The sequence below is a fragment of the Eleutherodactylus coqui genome, chromosome 2 (genome assembly GCF_035609145.1).
Source record: "Eleutherodactylus coqui strain aEleCoq1 chromosome 2, aEleCoq1.hap1, whole genome shotgun sequence".
In the NCBI taxonomy this organism is placed as follows: Eukaryota; Metazoa; Chordata; class Amphibia; order Anura; family Eleutherodactylidae; genus Eleutherodactylus; species Eleutherodactylus coqui.
The window spans coordinates 292,132,004-292,153,068 of NC_089838.1; the positions used below are offsets into that span (position 1 = coordinate 292,132,004).

General features: G+C 44.6%; 1 protein-coding gene across 1 annotated transcript in view; it reads right to left on the reverse strand.

Moving 5' to 3' along the window:
• Positions 1-21,065, reverse strand: part of LOC136612696 (adhesion G protein-coupled receptor E3-like) — a 114,657-nt gene that overhangs the window by 76,111 nt on the left and 17,481 nt on the right. Inside the window, exons 3-4 of the mRNA XM_066593225.1 lie at positions 17,197-17,376; positions 12,309-12,401 (exon numbers count right to left, since the gene is read on the reverse strand). Coding sequence (XP_066449322.1) covers positions 12,309-12,401; positions 17,197-17,376 — 273 coding nt within the window. The remainder of the gene's footprint in view (positions 1-12,308; positions 12,402-17,196; positions 17,377-21,065) is intronic.

Sequence of the window (21,065 nt, forward strand, 5' to 3'; positions counted from 1 at the left end):
ATCTCATTAGAAACAACCCATACATCTCAGGCATTAGTTGTGGATCCGGTGAATATAAGGCCAACCTGTTCGCAGATGATATGCTCCTCACTTTGTCCAGACCTCTTACCGCCCTTTCCAAATCTAATGTAGCTTCTAGACTCCTTTGCAAATACCTTGGGCTTGGTAGTTAACATGGACAAAACAGAAGCCCTGTGTCTCCACATCTCACTGCACATGCAGAAATTAGTAGAGCTCAACTTTGGATTCCAAACACATATATTATCCACCTTTATATTTCCACCCTTAAATGTGATATGAAGAAGTGGGAACAACATAATCTATCCTGAATATGACGGATCAATTCTATAAGGATGACTCTGCTACATCATATTCTCTACCTCTTTAGATACCTACTAGAGATGAGCGAGCACACTCATGCGAGCTTGATGCTCGTTCGAGCATTAGGGTGTTCGAGATGCTCGTTACTCGAGACGAATACCACGCGGTACTCGAGTCAATTCCATTTCCTTCCCTGAATGTTTAGCACCATTTTCTAGCCAATAGACGTGCAAGGAAGGCATTACCACTTCTTCCTGTGACGTGCCAGCCCTATCCCACCCCCCTGCAGTGAGTGGCTGGCGAGATCAAGTGACCGCCAAGTACTTAAAGCGGTCCCGCCCGCGGCTCGCCTCAGACATACACTGGGAGAGTATAGGGAAAGTGCTGCTGCTGCTATAGGGAAAGTGTTAGTGTAGAATCCTGTCTACAAAAACCCCAATGGTCCTTCTTAGGGCCACATCTGACCGTGTGCATAACTGTGTGGCTGGCTGGGAGCAATTTTGCACAATATTTTTTTTTTATCTCAGGCTGTGCAGGCTATTACAGCTATAGCGTTCTAAGTCTGCAGTCTGTAATACAGAGTATAGGGAAAGTGCTGCTGAGATAGGGACAGTGGTAGTGTAGGATCCTGTCTACAAGAACCCCAACGGTCCTTCTTAGGGCTATCTCTGACCGTCTGCATTTTACAGGGTGTCTGGTGGGAGTTGTAGTGCTTCACTATTATACAGCTGGGCCTGTTTGCAGTCTGCCCTATAATTTTTTTCTGCCTGCAGTTTGCGTTACAATACCGCTCTCAGCGTCAAACTGTACGCCAATAATTCCATAATTATTTACACCGGTCTGTGTCTGCAGTGAACTTAACGCACAGCGTACGGCCACAGCCACGAATAAAGGGAAAGTCATATACACACTATATAGCCTGTATTTCTTTTTTTTTAAAAAAAAGCTACTTCGTTGGGCTACCTCTGACCGTCTGTATTTTACAGCGTGTCTGGTGGGAGTTGTAGTGCATCACTACTGCACAGCTAGGCCTGTTTGCGGTCTTCCTCACAATTTTTTTCTGCCTGGAGTTTGCATTACAATACCGCTCTCAGCGTGAAAGTGTAGGCAAATAATTCCATAATTACTTAAACCGGTCTGTGTCTGCAGTGAATTTGACGCTCAGTGTACGGCCAACACAGCCACTTATAGAGGGAAAGTGATATGCACACTATATAGCCTGTATTCTTAAAAAAAAAAAAAAAAAAACTCATTAGTTGGGCTACCTCTGACCGTCTGCATTTTACTGGGTGTCTGGTGGGAGTTTTAGTGCATCACTATTGCACAGCTAGGCCTGTTTGCAGCCTTCCGTATTCTTTGTTTCTGTCTGGAGTTAGCGTTACAATACCGCTCTCAGCGTGAAAGTGTATGCAAATAATTCCATAATTATTTACACCGCTCTGTGTCTGCTCTATTCGTAATCCACCAAGCTGAGGGGTAGGGATAGGGGTCGAGGACATGGACGTGGACATGGGCGAGGACGTGGAGGTCCAAGTGAGGGTGTGGGCACAGGCAGAGTTCCTGGTCCAGGTGAATCACAGCCGGCTGCTGCGGGATTAGGAGAGAGGCAAGTTTCTGGGGTCCCCAGCTTCATATCACAATTTATGGGTCCACGTGGTAGACCTTTATTGCAAACAGAGCAGTGTGAGCAGGTCTTGTCGTGGAAGCAGGAAAATGCATCACCGCCTCCGGGTCACACCACTGCCTCTTCCCCTGTGCCCCAACCTGCCACTCCGATCCAACCCCCCTCTCAGGACACAGGCACGAGTACCTCCCGGCCTGCACCCACACCCTCACCTTCACCGTTCTCCACTCCATCCACCAATGTCTCTCAGCGCAGCGTTCAGCTGTCGCTAACACAAGCGTTGGAGCGAAAGCGCAAATACGACGCCACCCACTCGCACACACAAGTTTTAAACGTGCACATTGCCAAATTAATCAGTCTTGAGATGCTGCCGTACAGGCTTGTGGAAATGAAGGCTTTCAAAAACATGATGATGGCGGCGGTCACGCGCTACTCGGTCCCCAGTCGCCACTATTTTTCTCGGTGTGCCGTCCCAGCCCTACACCAGCACATCTCCCGCAACATAAATCGTGCCCTCACCAACGTGGTTACTGGGAAGGTCAACTTAACCATGGACACGTGGACAAGTACTGGTGTGCAGGGCCACTATATCTCCCTGACAGCACATTGGGTGAATTTGGTGGAGGCTGGGACCGAGTCAGAGCCTGGGACCGCTCATGTCCTACCCACACCCAGAATAGTGGGTCCTACCACCGTGCTGGTATCTGCGGCATTTTATGCCACCTCCTCCAAACCCTCCTCCTCCACCACCTCTACCTCTCAATTAAGAAGTGTGAGCACGTTGACAGCAGTCGGTAGCGCGTGGCGCGGCAGCACTACAGTGGGCAAGCGTCAGCAAGCCGTGCTGAAACTAATCAGCTTAGGTGACAAGGGGCACACGGTCCCGAGCTGTTGCAGGGTCTGACAGAGCAGACCGACCTCTAGCTTTCGCCGCTGAGCCTCCAACCTGGCATGGTCGTATGTGACAACGGCCGTAACCTGATGGTGGCTCTGCAGCTCGGCAGCCTCCCACACGTGCCATGCCTGGCCCATGTCTTCAATCTGGTGGTTCAGCGGTTTCTGAAAACTACCCCCACTTGTCAGACCTGCTCGGCAAGGTGCGCCGCGTCTGCGCACATTTCCGCAGGTCCACCACGGACGCTGCCACCCTGAGGAACCTGCAACGTTGGTTTCAGCTGCCAGAACACCGACTGCTGTGCAACGTACCCACATGGTGGAAATCTACGCTGCACATGTTCGCCAGGCTGTACAAGCAGAGTAGAGCAATAGTGGAATACCAGCTGCAACATGGGCGGCGGAGTGGTAGTCAGCCTCCGCAATTCTTTACTGAGGAGTGGGCATGGATGGCAGACATCTGCCAGGTCCTCGGAAACTTTGAGGAGTCTACCCAGATGGTGAGCGGTGATGCGGCAATCATTAGCTTTACCATCCCGCTGCTTTGCCTGCTGAGAAGTTCTCTGCAAAGCATAAAGGCCGATGCTTTGCGGTTGGAACAGGAGATTGGGGATGACAGTATGTTGCTTGATAGCCAGACCAGTTAAGTCTCTAAAACATAGGTTTTATTGAAAAACTAAATAAAAAGGAGTTTGTAACACAAAGTCCTAAACTCTAGACACAAATACACAAATAAATAAAAAACTGCACCCCTATGTCAAATGAGGGGAAAGCAGTATATACGTTGCTAGGAACCGATATTTTCTCCCAACGGAATTAAAGTTTCTATTTTTGTTCTCCGTGGTATATATCCTAGAGCTAGTTAGATAGGCTCGTTAAGAATGGTGTTCCAGCTTGTATAGACAGCTATAGATATTCAATAGATGGGGGACTTGTATCCGCTTTTTAGAGCACGTGCGTTATTCCTCCCATATAGAGAAAGATGCATAGACTGTCAAAAAATGCCGTAGGTGAGAGAATATTCACGCTACTAGTGCTCTAAAAAGCGGATACAAGTCCCCCATCTATCTAACTAGCTCTAGGATATATACCACGGAGAACAAAAATAGAAACTTTAATTCCGTTGGGAGAAAATATCGGTTCCTAGGCAACGTATATACTGCTTTCCCCTCATTTGACATAGGGGTGCAGTTTTTTATTTATTTGTGTATTTGTGTCTAGAGTTTAGGACTTTGTGTTACAAACTCCTTTTTATTTAGTTTTTCAATAAAAGCTATGTTTTAGAGACTTAACTGAACCATACTGTGACATATCTATTTTTTATCAAGGTGTTCATCCTGCAACTGTGAAACCCTTGATAGCCAGACCACGCTCATGTCTATATCTCAGCGTGTTTTGGAGGAGGGGATGGAGGAGGAGGAGAAGGAGGAAGAGGAGGGAGAAGAGACAGCTGGCCACACTGCAGAGGGTACACATGCTGCTTGCCTCTCATCTGTTAAGCGTGTGTGGGCTGAAGAGGAGGAGGAGGATCCTGAAAGTCATCTTCCTAGTGAGGACTGCGATGTGTTGCTTACTAGGACCCTGGCACATATGGCTGATTTCATGTTAGGCTGCCTTTCCCATGACCCTCGTGTTAGACGTATTCTGGCCAACACGGATTACTGGGTGTACATCCTTCTCAACCCACGGTATAAGGAGAACTTTTCCACTCTCATTCCCAAAGAGGAAAGGGGTACGAGAGTGATGCAATACCACAGGGCCCTGGTTGAAAAAATTATGCTAAACTTCCCATCTGACGGTGCTAGTGGCAGAAGATGCAGTTCTGAGGGCCAAGCAGCAGTGGAGGAGCGGGGATCAGACAGCATGTCCAACGCAGGCAGGGAAACACTCTTCAAGGCCTTTGCCAGCTTTCTGGCTCCCCAGCGAGACTGTGTCACCACTCCCCAGTCAAGGCTGAGTCGGAGGGAGCACTGTAAAAAGATGGTGAGGGAGTACGTAGCTGATCATTCCACCGTCCTCCGTGATGCCTCTGCTTCATACAACTATTGGGTGTCAAAGCTGGACACGTGGCACAAACTTGCGCTGTACGCCCTGGAGGTGCTGGCCTGCCCTGCCGCTAGCGTCTTGTCAGAGAGGGTGTTTAGTGCAGCTGGAGGAATCATCATGGATAAGCGTACCCGCCTGTCAACTGCCAGTGCCAACATGTTTACACTCATAAAAATGAACAAAGGCTGGATTTCCCCAGACTTCTCTTCTCCACCGATGGAGAGCAGCGGAACCTAATGGTTCTTTTCGCGGCAACCGGAGAAAAAAGCATTTTCTATCACCGGAAAAAAAGGGGGAATTAGCATTGTCAATCACTCTCAGATATTATTACTCCTCCTACTCCTCCTCCTTAAACAGCATGTCATCACGTTGAACTGCCGATTTTTCTGCGGCCCAAAAGGCTCTGCTTATAATTTTTTTTACAATTTTTCAGTTTCAAAAGTATTGATACTTTAACAGAAACCATTTTTTTTCACAGGGCTGCCTCCGGGCTCTGCTACAAATTAAGCAACAGTGAGCTGTATCTTTAAAAAATGTTTTATGGGTTTCACGTGCCCTCGCAGTTGAGCAATTTTTCAGGGGTACACTTGTGCTCTTGGTACACCAATTTTTCTGGCCCTCGCCTATACTGTTATCTAACTAATTTTTCTGGTCTTCGCCTACAATCATGGTACACCAATGTTTCAGGGATTCGCCTTAACTCTTGCTACAGAAATGTTACAGGGGTCTGCCTATACTTCTGCTACAGAAATGTTACAGGGATATGCCTATACTTCTACTACAGAGATGTTACTGGGGTCTGCCTATACCTTTGCTACAGGAATGTTACAAGGGTCTGCCTATACTTCTGCTAGAGTAATGTTACTAAGGTCTGCCTATACGTCTGCTACAGAAATGTTTCTGGGGTCTGCCTATACCTTTGCTAGAGAAATGTTACTGGGGTCCGCCTATACCTTTGCTACAGAAATGTTACTGGGGTCCGCCTGTACCTTTGCTACAGAAATGTTACTGGGGTCTGCCTATACCTTTGCTACAGAAATGTTACTGGGGTCTGCCTATACTCTTGCTACAGGAATGTTACAGGGGTCTGCCTATACTTCTGCTACAGAAATGTTACTGGGGTCCGCCTATATTTCTGCTACAGAAATGTTACTGGGGTCCGCCTATACTTCTGCTACAGAAATGTTACTGGGGTCCGCCTATACTTCTGCTACAGAAATGTTACTGGGGTCCGCCTATACTTCTGCTACAGAAATGTTACTGGCGTCCGCCTATACTTTTACTACAGGAATGTTACAGGGGTCTGCCTATACTTCTGCTATAGAAATGTTACAGGGGTCTGCCTATACATCTGCTACAGAAATCTTACTGGGGTCCGCCTATACTTTTACTACAGGAATGTTACTGGGGTCCTCCTATACCTTTGCTACAGAAATGTTACTGGGGTCTGCCTATACCTTTGCTACAGAACTGTTACTGGTGTCCGCCTATACTTTTACTACAGGGATGTTACAGGGGTCTGCCTATACTTCTGCTACAGAAATGTTACTGGGGTCTGCCTATACCTCTGCTACAGAAATGTTACTGGGGTCTGCCTATACTTCTGCTACAAAAATGTTACAGGGATCTGCCTATACTTTTGCTACAGAAATGTTACGGGGGTCCATCTATACCTTTGCTACAGAAATGTTACTGGGGGCCGCCTATACTTTTACTACAGGAATGTTACAGGGGTCTGCCTATACTTCTGCTACAGAAATCTTACAGGGGTCTGCCTATACTATGGGTGCACAAAGACTTCCCATTGCGGTGTTTTACCTATCTGGCACAAATACACTGACTGACTAAGGCAGAAATGTGGGCCGAAGCAGAGGTCCTTGGCGGGGTGAAACTCTCCCATGTTTGGGCACTCTGATTTATTCCTGTGTAATACCATCTTTGTGCACTGACAGCATAGGCGAGCCCAAGGAACTCAAAGACTTCCCCTTGCAGTGTTGGTCTATCTGACACCTACATAGAACGAATTGTGTGGGGACACATGGATTGTAACTCAGGGCACCTTGGGTCACGCAAGGTGGAGGCTGGGACTGTGCCTGACCCTGGGCCCGCTCACATACTTCCCACGCAGACTATTGCGGGTCCTACCTCAGTAACGGTTATTTGGCCTTGTTATGCCACCTCATCCTCCTGCTTGGGGTCAGGGGATCAGCACTGGGCAACATGTATTTTCTCTCGTGTTAACACAGTTATCTGAGACACTGGTTTGGGCCAAACAAGAGGAGCGTTATTGCATTAATGAGACGTTCACAGCTGTACTAGCATCAGAGTCCGCTTTATGCCCACGATTGCTGAGGGTGTGGGCAGAGGCCGAAGTCCTGGGGGAAATGCAACTGCGCCAGGTTTGGCCCGTGGAACTTCTTCCTGGTACATCCAGTCTTTGAAGTGATGAAAGCAACCGCAACTAGTTAAATAAGACGTTCACAGCTGTACTAGCATCGGAGTCCGCTTTTTGCCCACGATTGCTGAGGGTGTGGGCAGAGGCCGAAGTCCTGGGGGAAATGCAAATGCGCCAGGTTTGGCCCGTGGAACTTCTTCCTGCTTCATCCAGTATTTGGAGCGGTGAAAGCAACCGCAACTAATTAAATGAGACGTTCACAGCTGTACTAGCATCGGAGTCTGCTTTATGGCTACGATTGCTGAGGGTGTGGGCAGAGGCCGAGGTCCTCGGCGGAGTGAAAGTCTACCATGTTTGGCACTGTAATTGCTTCATGTTTAATACTTTCCTTGGGTTCTTTTGGCTAGCCTATGCTGTGAGTGCACAAAGTGCAGTGTTTTACCTGTCTGACACAAATACACTGACTGACTAGGGCAGAAAAGTAGGCCAAGGCCCTTCACAGGGTGAAACTCTGCCATGTTTGGGCACTCTGATTTCCTCATGTGTAATACCATGCTTGAGTTCTTTGGGCTCGCCTATGCTGTGAGTGCACAAAGACTTCCCATTGCATTGCTTTACCTGTCTGGCACAAATACACTGACTAGGGTAGAAATGTGGTCCGAAGTCCTTGGCGGGGTGAAAGTCTGCCATGTTTGGGCACTCTGATTTCTTCTTGTGTAATACCATCTGTGCACCGACAGCATAGGCAAGCCCAAGGAACTCAAAGACTTTCCATTGCGGTGTTGAGTTATCTAACACCTACACAGAAAGAATTGTGTGGGGAGACATGAATTTCCCATTGCTATGTAACTCATGGCACCTTGGGTCACACAAGGTGGAGGCTGGGACCGAGCCTGACCCTAGGCCCGCTCACGTGCTTCCCACACAGAGTATTGCTGGAGATGTGTAGAAGTGCATGCACCTGAGTCCCCTTTATGCCCACATCTGCACTTTCAAAAGAGGGTCGCTGCCTGGCCCTGCCAACCCTTTGTAGTGTGTGCCTCCGGTTCCTCCTTATCCAGTTTGCGCTTATAAATAGACATGAGGGTGGTGTGGCGAAGCAAGCATGTGGCATGAGGGCAGCTGAACGCTGTGCAGGGAAACTTTTGTGTGCGCTGTGGACGCAAGATCGTGCGGGGGGTTGGACAGCAAGGCCAGCATGTAACCCAGGAGAAGAGGCAGCGATGTCACCCGCAGGCAGTGATTGTCCTTGGTTGCAGGTAGTGTGGTGCTTAGCTAAGGTGTGCCTTGCTAATGAGGATTTGTCTGAAGTAAATTGTTAGGGGGGTGACGCCATACTCTTGCCCCCATTTTGACTTAATAGTGGGACCTGGGAGCCTCAGATGCAGCCATGCATGCTGCCCCTGCCCTTCCCTATCCGTTTCTGTGGTGTTTCCATTACTTTCTGATGTTTTCTGGTGTTTGACAAGCCATCAGCTATGTGGAGCATCGGTCCGATACAACAAATGCTCGAGTCGCCCATTGACTTTAATGGGGTTTGTTACTCGAAACGAGCTCTCGAGTATTACGAAAAGTTTGACTTGAGCAACGAGCACCCGAGCATTTGGGGCTCGCTCATCTCTAGTTAAGACTCCCTACAATGGGCGATAGAGAAAGTAGTAGCACTGAGTAAAGAGACAGGTTCTCCTGAAGTGATATCCTTTTCCTTTCCCCTCTACCTCTCCTTCTTTCTTACATTTTACAACTTTTCTACAAAAGATAAAGGTTTAGTTGATAAGGGATGATTACTTGTATAGCGCCAACTTATTATTAATTTGTTTTATTACCATCCAGCAAGCTGGGTACTCATTTTACCAACCTCGGTAGAATGGAAAGCTGAGTCAACGTTGGGCTGGCTAACTGAACCATGCAGGAATTAAACTGCAACCGTCAGGTCGTGAGCGAAAGCTTAGGACTGCATACTGCTGCCTTAGGGCTTAGTCACACGGGCACACCGGCAGTTCCTGCACTAAAAGACGGCCGCACTGCAGATGCTGATGAATCTCCGCAGCGCTGGAAGAAAGAACATGTGACCGGCTCCATTGCCGGTCATGTGCTCTTTCTTCCGGCGGTGCCGAGAGACGTCCGTCCTGAAGTGTGGCCATCTTCTTTGTGCAGTAAGACGGCGCCGATGCGCCATAAATTTTGCACCACAAGTTTTGGTTTAGAAGTTACAAGCATAAAGAAATTGTTTTTTTTTTTCTTTTCATAACTGTTCTGATTGCGGACCACTGCCAGTGAAGTGAATAAAGGGATGGAGGATTCTTGGGTTTATTCCCTGCACACAGGTAATCCCAACAATCTACTGTGCTGGTGAATGGGGCTGTGATGTAATTCCTTGCATAGCATATGGCTGAAAGCGTTACTGTTCAGATTAAATGGTTTCATCATGCTTCATCATTTACCCCAGCATGCGGCAGACAAGAATCATCTACTCTCAGATCCAGGGTTAGAATAGAGGCCTTAGAGATGAGCTGGGACCACCCTACATGGGTGTAATCAGAGGATTATGAATGGTTCCTAAAAAACCTCCATCTTCCTGTTTAGGTAAGGCAACACATTTCCTAGTGATTAGCTCAAGTTTTTGGAATGAGAAAAGAGGTCATGTCATTGACGGTATGGGGGAGGAGCTGGGTAGCATGATGAATTGGTCGCAAAAGGGGGAACTGTTAGTGAAATGGATATGACTCCACTTCTAACTTATGCGTAGCCATTTTGTAAGCCTATAGCCATCTTTTGTGTCTTTTTTCACTGTATTTATTTGCCCTCTTTCTGGAAGATTTATGGATATTAACCCCTTAATGACGCGGCCCCTTTTTCTTTTTCCATTTTCGTTTTTTCCTCCCCCCTTCAAAAAAATCGTAACTCCTTTATTTATCCATCGACGTCGCTATATGAGGGCTTGTTTTTTGTGGGACGAGTTGTATTTTTCAATGGTGCTATTTAAAGTACCATATAATGTACTGAAAAACTTTAAAAAAATTCTAAGTGGAGTAAAATGGAAAAAAAACAGCATTTCGCCATCTTTTAGTGCGTCTTGTTTCTACGGCGCACAAACGGCAACAAAAGCGACATGATAACTTTATGATATGGGTCGGTACGATTACTACGATACCAAACTTGTATGGGTTTTTTCTTACTATACTACTCTTTTTTTTTTTTCAAAGACATTTAATTTTTTTAAATTATTTTCTGTGGTAATTTTTTGCGCGCAATAACTTTTTTATTTTTCTGTCGACGTAGTTGAGCAAAGGCTCATTTTTTGCGGGATGTCCTGTAGTTTCCGATAGTATCAATTTGGAGTACATACGACTTTTTGATCGCTTTTTATTGCGTTTTTTCTGGGAGACAGGGTAACTAAAAAAGTGCATTTCTGGCGTTCTTTATTTTTTTTTTCGGACGATGTTCACCGTGCAGGAAAAATAATGTGCTACTTTGATAGATCGGACTTTTACAGATGCAGCGATACCAAATACATATTTTTGTTTTATAATTTAGATTTTTTAATAATAGATATGGCAAAAGGGGGTGATTTAAACTTTTATAACTTTTTTTTTTCACAATTAAAAAAACTTTATTAATCTTTTTTTCTACTTTACTTTGAAGTCCCCCTGGGGGACTTTAACATGCGATGCTTTGATCGCTCCTGCAGTATGACGTAATGCTATAGCATTACGTCATACTGCAATTTAACAGGCAGTCTATCAAGCCATCCCATGGGGATGACTTGATAGGCAGTCTGGTAAGGCAGCCCTGGGGCCTTTCATTAGGCCCCCGGCTGCCATGACACCTGCACAGCTTCCCCGATCTCACCGCAGTTTAAATGCAGCTGACACCGCGGGTGTCAGCTGTTATAAACAGCTGATGCCCGCACTGTATGAAGAGAGGTTGCCACGCAACCTCTCTTCATACATACCCCGCTGCTCCATAACGCATCCGTACGTCATGGAGCTTGAAGGGGTTAAATCATCATTTAATAAGTCTTGAGTGAATCACTAAGCCTTTTGTTCCAGAAAGATAGCTATGTGGCCTTTTGACTGGCCGGCAGGTCAAACTGACATGTTCCTAGCATTCCCATATGTTCCTAAACATTCTCTCTAAACAACTTATTGTTTAGATTCATTGTTCCAAGAAGTTCATCATGTATGGTCAACTCTGTGCCTGCATGTGTTTGGTTGGCATTTTAGATGTTAAATCCTTTATCTTGTATATTTTGTTTATGTTTTTTGACCAATGGTAACAATGAATTATAATAGATTTGAATTATTGTAATTGAACATGTGACCCTCTCAAAGGTTGGCTTGTCACTCAAATAAGCAGATTACTTTGGATCACATCCCATGCTGTGTGATTTAATGTTAGTCTCCTGAGCTCAGCTTACCTCTAACAAAATAAGAATTTGGACCCCAATAGCATATTGTATAGCAAATATTGGTTTGCACTAACAGTGCTATTGAATCAATGTTATATGGTAAATGGACAACCCCTTTACATTTTTTTAAACACCACTAAGAATAGTGTAAAATAATAAACAGAGTAATACTCATTCAACCAATCTTCCAGTATTCCCATAACTACACTTCTTAGGGCCCCTGCTAGTCTCTCAACATGGTCATGTGACCTCTGCAGCCAATCACTGTGACCAGGAAGTACAGAGACAGGTGGGGAACCCAAAGTATTAAAATGGGATTGGAGGGTTAGTGGGGGTTTTTTGGAAGTGACTGGACAACTTCTTTAAGTAAATGAATCATTGTGTAAATGGGGTCCATAGAGTTCATGGGGGTCCATAGAGCAGCTGAACTAAACAGATACAAGTGTGCTCATCAAGGGTTTATAATGTACAGAAATTGTTTTGGAAATACCATATTGGGTCGTGTTTGCAAATAGACCCTACTGGAGTTGAAGGAATGTGATTCATTGTTTCACTTGATCCAAGGGTTTCTTAAACTCAAATGTAAACTTATTGTCATCTTCTATCCAGATACTTACCTGCACATTCATAGAGTCCATTTTCATTTAACCTAAGGACATATCCACGTCTACAGGCACATGGGGAGGTGTTTTCTTTCGGACTACACAACTCTGTAGAATAAAACATAAGGATCATTGAGAGTCATGGAAAATTTTACTGATTAAATGCACAGAAAAAAAACCAGCAAGATCATTTTGCCCTTAAAGGGGATGTCTGTTTTGAGCAACTTCTTTACATCTGACAGACTGCATAATACAGGTCATCTAATAAGGAAACAGATGTGGTCCTAATGTCTCTACGATGCCTGGCCCTCCCGACACCATTAATTATATATTATATTTGTAGGGCTGAACTCTTCAGTGTTGAATAACACTGATGAGGAGGTTATATGTGGGCTCCTGATTGGTGGTTGACTTACTCCTAGGTGAGGAGAAGACAGCAGTACAGGATTGTGAATGGGTTGGTGGCAGAAGTTGAGTTCTATGTATGCACTATAGCACAGGTGTCAAAAACAAGGCCTGCGGGCAGAATGAGCCCACCACCTCATTTTCTGTGGCCCGTCGGCTGTGCAGCAAGTTCCCTCACCCTCAGTGCTGCTGTCAGAATGCGATCTTCTATCGGCTTGTTCTGTCTTAGTAGAGCAGACAGTAATAGAGCAGTGCTGATATCACCATGACAACAGCCGCAGAGGAGGGAAGAAGACAGCAGAAAACCTGATCTCTGGTGCCAGGAGAGCGGCGCTGAGAAGGAGCAGCTGCAGGATGAGAGCCTGGTCAGCGCTGAACTCCTCTCACCGGCCCTACCTCCGTTCATTGCTGCAGGCCTGGGGAGACATCAGGGGCCCAAGTATGCAGGAGGGCCCCAAAAAGGACTGAGAGCAGCTGATATACCTGCCAGTGGGACCATATTGGATGGAGGGAAGTATAAAAATGCAGAAGTGTCAGTGTCTGTGTGTGTGTGTGTAATATATATATATATATATATATATATATATATACACACACACACTAGCTGACATACCTGGCTTTGCCCGAATTAATTTGGTTCTGGTGTTTATCTGGTGTTCACACGGAAAATCTTATGAAGTCGTCGTTACTTTAGAGATACCGAGGAAAAAAATATGTTCACCATTTTGCATGGTTCTTTGCGTTACCCTGAAAACACCACGTGGAGGTAACCATGCAAGGTTTCCTTTATATAAAATGACATCGGGAAGTGAGAGAATTGGATTACGTAGGTAAAATTTGGACACTAATTCTTTTGCGCTTAGAATTGAATAATCGAGTTGGGACTCATTTTTCCTATTTATGACATAATCAATGCTCGTGCCAAATTTCAAGTTTCTTTGACATCGGGAAGGGAGAGAATTAGATTACATACGTAAAATTTGGACGCTAATTCTTTTGCGCTTAGAATTGAATGATTGAGTTGGAACCCATTAGCTTTTCCTATTTATGACATACTCAATGCTTGTGCCAAATTTCTAATTTCATGACATTGGGAAGTAAGAAAATTAGATTACGTACGTAAAATTTGGACGCTAATTCTTTTGCGCTTAGAATTGAATAATCGAGTTGGGACCCATTAACTTTTCCTATTTATGACATAATAATCAATGCTCGTGCCAAAGTGAGAGAATTAGATTACGTGCATAAAATTTGGACGCTAATTCTTTTGCGCTAAAATTGAATAATTGAGTTGGGACCAATAAACCTTTCCTATTTATGAAATAATCAATGCTCATGCCAAATTTCGAGTTTATATGACATTGGGAAGTGAGAGAATTAGATTACGTCCGTAAAATTTGGATGCTAATTCTTTTGCGCTTAGAATTGAATAATCGAGTTAAGACCCATTAAATTTTCCTATATATGACATAATCAATGCTTGTGCCAAATTTCATGTTTCTATGACATCGGGAAGTGAGAGAATTAGATTCCGTACGTAAAATTTGGATGCTAATTCTTTAGTGCTTAGAATTGAATAATTGAGTTGGGACCCATTAGCTTTTCCTATTTATGACATAATCAATGCCCGTGCCAAATTTCTAATTTCTATGACATTGGGAAGTGAGAGAATTAGATTACGTATGTAAGATTTTGACGCTAATTATTTTGCGCTAGAATTAAATATTCGAGTTGGGACGCATAAACTTCTCCTATGTATGACATAATAATCAATTCTTATGCCATATTTCAAGTGAGAGAATTAGATTATGTACGTAAAATTTAGACGCCAGTTTTTTTGTGCTAGAATTGAATATTCGAGTTGGGACCCATTACCTTTTCCTATTTATGACATAATCAATGCTCGTACCAAATTTCAAATTTCTATGACATCGGGAAGTGAGAGAATTAGATTCTGCACATAAACTTTGGACGCTAATTCTTTTGTGCTTAGAATTGAATAATCGAGTTGGGACTGCTTTACTTTTCCTATTTTGGACATAATCTATGCTTGTGCCAAATTTCATGTTTCTACGACATTGGAAAGTGAGAGAATTAGATTCCGTACATAAAATTGGGACGCTAGTTCTTTTGCGCTAGAAATGAATAATTGAGTTGGGACCCATTTACTTTTACTATTTTGGACATAATCTATGCTCATGCCAAATTTCATGTTTCTGTGACATCGGGAAGTTGGAGAATTTTTGGCGATTCATTTATACGCATAATAGTGTGCGTCTGTGCGTATATACGCAGAATAGTGTGCATCTGTGTGTATATACGCAGAATAGTGTGTGTCTATGCGTACGTACACAAAATAGTGTGCGTCTGTGTATATACGCAGAATAGTGTGCATCTGTGCGTATATACGCAGAATAGTGTGCATCTGTGCGTATATACGCAGAATAGTGTGCATCTGTGCGTATATACGCAGAATAGTTTGCGTCTGTGCGCAAATACGCAGAATAGTGTGTGTCTGTGCGTATAAACGCATGATAGTGTGCGCCTGTGTGTATATACGCAGAATAATGTGCGTCTGTGCGGAAAAAGACGCAGAATAGTGTGCGCCTGTGTGTTTATATGCAGAATAGTGTGTGTCTGTGCGTATATACGCAGAATAGTGTGCGTCTGTACGTATATACGCAGAATAGTGTGCGTCTGTACGTATATACGCAGAATAGTGTGCGTCTGTACGTATATACGCAGAATAGTGTGCATATATACGTAAAATGGTGTGCGTCTGTGCGTATATATGTAGAATAGTGTGCGTCTGTGCGTATATGTGTAGAACAGTGTGCGTCTGTGCATATATACCTAGAATCGTGTGCGCCTGTGTATACATATATATATATATATATATATGTATAATGATGTGGCCCACTGGCCACTGTGGGGTTCACTTTTACTATACTGTCTTACAATTAAAATCGGCCCTTTGAAGGCAACCATAAGGCTGATGTGGCCCTCGGTGTAAATGAGTTTGACACCTCTGCACTACAGGGATATGGAAGCAGCACACAGGAATCTTAACTAAATAGACTATCGCATCATACGATGCATCTTTATTATGTCCATAAAACCTGCGACGTTTCGGCCCACTGCAGGCCTTTCTCAAGCTCACGTCCCCAGTTTTATGGACAGAATAAAGATGCATCGTAGGATGTGATAGTCTATTTAGTTAACATTCCCGTGTGCTGCTTACATATCTCTATAGTGTGTACTCCTTGGATCCTTTTTGGGGTCAGGATCTAAAAGTAAACTGGCACTTTTGAAGCTTTGCCGCAATATTGGATGAAGCGGTGGTGCTGCTGGATTTGCATATTTTTAATCGTTGAGTTCTATGTATGGGGGCACCATGGTGGGTAACATCATGAGGGTACTTCCTGCAGCTGGGATTATTCAGGAATCACTGATTGTACCTTGAAATGTATGTAAGAGAGAAGTCCGGAATCATATAAAACCCGATATATCACTGGAGGGGAAGATGACCGGACTCAGACTCACGTATTTTGGTCATGTCATGCAAACAGAGTCAATAGAAAAATCTAAAATGCTTGGACAGATCAGTGGCAAAAGAAGACCTGGCCACCGAAGAACATGATGGCCAATACTGTCAAAGCTGATACTGGCATGGATATCACACAACTCAAAGAAGCAGAGCAAACCGAAAAACATAGAGGGAGGAGCATTTAGGGTCGCCAGGGGTCATGAATGACTAAACAGCTAACAACAACAACAATGCAAGTAAGACACATACTGTGACTGGTCCTGTTATAGGGGCACTCAATGTAAATATAGATGCTATGGAGTCACTGAGTGTGCCTGGGGATGTTATATGGGAACGGAATGTACATAGCACTCTTTTATGCCCTTGTGAGTCTGAAGACTTTCTTTAGGGTTCCTCCACAAGTGTGTTTTTGCGTACAAAACGTGGAGAATAGAACCCATTGATTTCAATGGGTTTATTCTTATATCCTTTTTTTCTGAGTTCTAGAGTTTATAAATGGTGGTTCTTAATTTGTTAATGGAGTCTTCCAAGGTTGTAAATATAAAGGTGCTGAGATAGTATTCATACTTGGGCCCTACTATCCAAGGGTGCTGAAAGACGCCAGTGTTATAGATGGTACATGGTAGGTGGGGCCCTATAACAGATTATGCAGTGGGGCCCAACAACAGGTCATGGAGACAAAAATTATTTCTAACTTCCCCTGGTGCAAGCACCTATTCATGACTGCCTCCTATGGTGACGGTACATCATGACATTTTCTTGGCAGACTCTTTTGCCGAGTGGTTTGCCATTACCTTCCCTAATTATATGTAACCCCCAGCAAGCTGGTTACTCATTTTACCAATCTTGTAAGTAAGTTCCAACTTTCTACACAATAATTGTCCCTCTGAGACATCCTAATTCACTGCATATGTAATAAAACAAGGGACGGGGTAAGACGGCGCACATTACCAACACACTCTCCACCCGGGTAAGTGATGGTCATCTTCTCCTTGACGTTGAAGAAGTTGTTGTTACAGGCACAGTAGTAGCCCTCGATTGTTTCCTCGCAGTAGGCATTAGCTGGACATTCATTCAGAGATGGATCACACTTAGGAAAATGAGCGGCTTCAGGAGGCAGGTAACGAATTCCTAGTAAAGAGCATTCAACAAGAAGTTATCTGTAACATCACAGGAAGTACATTGTATATACAGTAATGGCCGCCTCTAGAATATGATCTCTACATACAGTGATTTTATAGTATGCCTCTCTTACATTGTATTCATCAACCAGAGGTGTAGCTATGTTTCCTGCACCCGGGTCAAAAGATCCAATTTGGCTCCTCTCCCCCAACTGAAACCTAAGGGCTTTTACACAGGTAAGTGCGAGTTGCGCCTGAGAATCTTGGAAGCAACTTGCATCAGTCCGCATATGGACACTTACTGTATCTATGTGCTGTCTAATCTGCACGAACAGGGCACATTGCATGTCCTAGTTTCATCCGTGATATGGACCTGAATAGGACATGCAGGGATTTGGTTCACACAGACCATCCAACCGTGTGAAAAGTCACCCATGTGAATAGTCTCATAGGCTATAATGGATCAGTGTGAAATACATAGACAACACATAAATGGGAAATACACCCAAGTCAAAAAGGGCTCATTCACATGGATATATGCAATTTCAGTGCATATTTAGGCCTCGTTCACACAAGCGCATGAAACCACACATCAATTAGAACCATTGTTTTCCTATGGTGTGTTCACATGTCTGTGTTTTACAGGTGTGCAAATTCACGCACCTGCAAAAGAAAGGACATCCACACGCCAAGAAGGTCAGTGCTGCAAGTAAATATTTCTCGCTGGGAGTCCCCTTATCACTGAACACTGTGACAGCACTGTCACAGTGTTCTGTAATGATGGCACTCCCCGCGGTGAGTAAGGAATCCCCTGCCAGCTGTGGCAAAGCAATGCAATGCTCTCCCATTGCATCTAATGGGGCTTTCGCTGCTGAAAACAATGGGATGCAGGAAACCCCCTCAGTGATTTTCGGGGAAGGGCTTTAAATATAAGCCCTTCCCTGAAAATCATTCCTAGGTCTTGGGAAAAAAATGACTCACCTAGCTGCGCTTTCCAAGCTCCAGTGCATCTTCCTTCTGGCATCCCCGGCAGTGTTCTGAAGCATTTTCTCTGGGCGGGAATTTAAAAATCCACGCCCAGGGAAAGTGCTGTGTCTGATTGGCTGAGCGCTCAGCCAATCACAGGCAGCACTTAGCCATTCATTGAATGACAGCTGAGCACTGCCTGTGATTGGTCACAGTGCTCAGCCAATCAGAGGCAGTGCTCAGCCATTCATTGAATGGCGGAGCGCTGTTTATGATTGGCTAATCACTGAGCCAATCAGGCACAGCCCTTTCAGGAGGTGGGGATTTTTAAATCCCTGTCTGCTGAAAAAGCTTCAGACCAGTGCCGGGGACCAAGCAGCACAATGCACCGGAGTCCCGACAGCGGCGAAGAGGTGAGTGTATATATATATATATATCTTTTATTTTTTACAGCAGCTAGGGATGATTTTCAGTGGAGGGCTTATTTTTCAAGCCCTTCCCCGAAAAATCCTGCAGGGGTTGCCTTTATACCATTGCTTTCAATGGGGTGGCATCAGTGCCAGCCCTATTGAAAACAATGGGAGATCTTCACGACAGCTGTGGCAGGGGATTCTTTCGTCCCCGCTGCAGTCCCCTTATCGCTGAACACTGTGACAGGGCTGTTACAGTGTTCAGTGATGAGGGGACCTTCATGGAATAGCTGCTCTAGTGAACGGGCAAAGTTTTATGCGCAAACTTTGCCGGTTCATACGTTCTCCATATAAGCGAGGAGCACATTTTTTTCTCGTATATCTGTGTGCACAAATGCATGCTCGTGTGAACGTGGCCTTAGGGTGACTTCAAAAGGGTGTATGCAGAGGCATAACTTGAAGCTTCTGGGCCCCAATGCAAAACCTGTAACAGGGCCCCCAACTATAAAGCTTGGAAGCAACCGCATCCCCTATAGTTACGCCCCTGGGTGTATGTATAATTGCATGCGACTAAGCGCAATGTATTTGCACCAAGAACAATTCTTTCTTTTGCGCGTATTGTCGTATTTTACTTTACTATTTCTGCCCTCAGTTAATGTTTTTTTGCGCACAGGACTCAACCACACCAGATTTAAATGGCTATTTAAGCTTACTGAGTTTGAGATGTGTGCTTTTTAAAGTGGAATTGCACAGCATATTGCGCATTATGCATGTATTTGCACTCAGCATAGACTTCTATGTAAATCTTTGAGGAGCAAATGTGCACAAAAGTAGTACATGCTACGTTTTTTCTGCACATGTGAAATATGCGCTGAAAGAAAGGAAGCATGAGCGAATTCACTGAAAACAATGGGTTCTATTCTCTGCATATTGTGTGTGCAAATTTTGTGCATTACTAAAACATACGTAAATACACCCATATGAAACCTCCCTTAGTGCATTTTTTTTCTTGCACGCATATTCACTGTGTTTTTTATGCTCTCAAAAAAAGAAGGACGGATTGATGTCCCTTTTTTTCTATACTATCTCCTGGCTTCATGTGTAAAAAAAAACGCAGTGAATATGCATGTAACGTGTGCATTCACTGCATTTTTTTAATACTCCCATACACTTTCATGGACTATTTGGGTTTGTGGATATGGACCAAAATAGTATATATTGCAATTTTTTTTTACGTGCGTTTGAATAGACCAATGCAAATCAATGGTGCTGTATGTTGTCCATAATACTTCCCTAAAAAATACGGACCCAATATAGAACAGAAATTACGCCTACCTGAATGAGCCTTAAGCCTAACATAACTGTTTCCTGAAGGGGTTAACAAGGGTTTCTCAGACTATAATATTGATGACAAATCAACAGAAAAAGATATTAAAGAGGTTGTACCACCGCCCAAAGTTTTTTTTTTTTTCCTCATTAATGCCCTGTAGAGTAAAAGCAGCATACAATACAGCTGATCTGAAAAATATTTCAAAGATGGCGCCACCTGGGTAGTTCCCATGATGCACTGCTGTCTCTCTCTCTCTCCTCAGCGTGCGTGCTCCCGATGATACTGGTCACATGACTGGAAGAGCGGCGTCATTATGGGAGACACACGCTGTCATGGGGAGAGCGATATCGGGCTGTGAGTGACGGCCCGATATCGCTCTCTCCCTCCATGCAAGTCCCTCCACTGCTTTCAATGGAGCTGGCAGCCGCCCGGCCACATTGAAAGCAATGGGTGAGCAGTGCGATCTCCTGCTCCTGCTCTGACAGGAGACTCACTGGACACTGTGACAGTACTGTCACATCATTGTCACATCATTGTCACAGTGTTCATTGATGAGGGGACATGTTGGGGAGATGACGGAATCTCCTGCTACAGCGGTCAAAGCAGTAGCAGGAAATCGCTATCTCTATCATTACTTTCAATGGCAGAGGATCGCTATCTTCTGCTAGAGCTGTGTGAGCTCTGGCGGGAGATTCCTTCATCTCCACAGCATGTCCCCTCATCACTGAACATTGTGACATCATTATACCAGAGCCCAGTGATGAGGGGACATGCTGTGGAGATGGAGTCCCTGTCAGAGCTGTCAAAGTTCTAGCAGGAGATCGCGATGCTGTCCGTATTGAAAGTAATTAAAAGTGAAAGTAACACCACACATGAGTGACCCCACACAAGTACACTGACAGCACCCCTCCCACAAGTAAACTGACAGCACCCCCTGTCCCTTCCCCCCAATTACACTGACAGCCCCCTGCCCCTCTCCTCCCCAAGTACAGT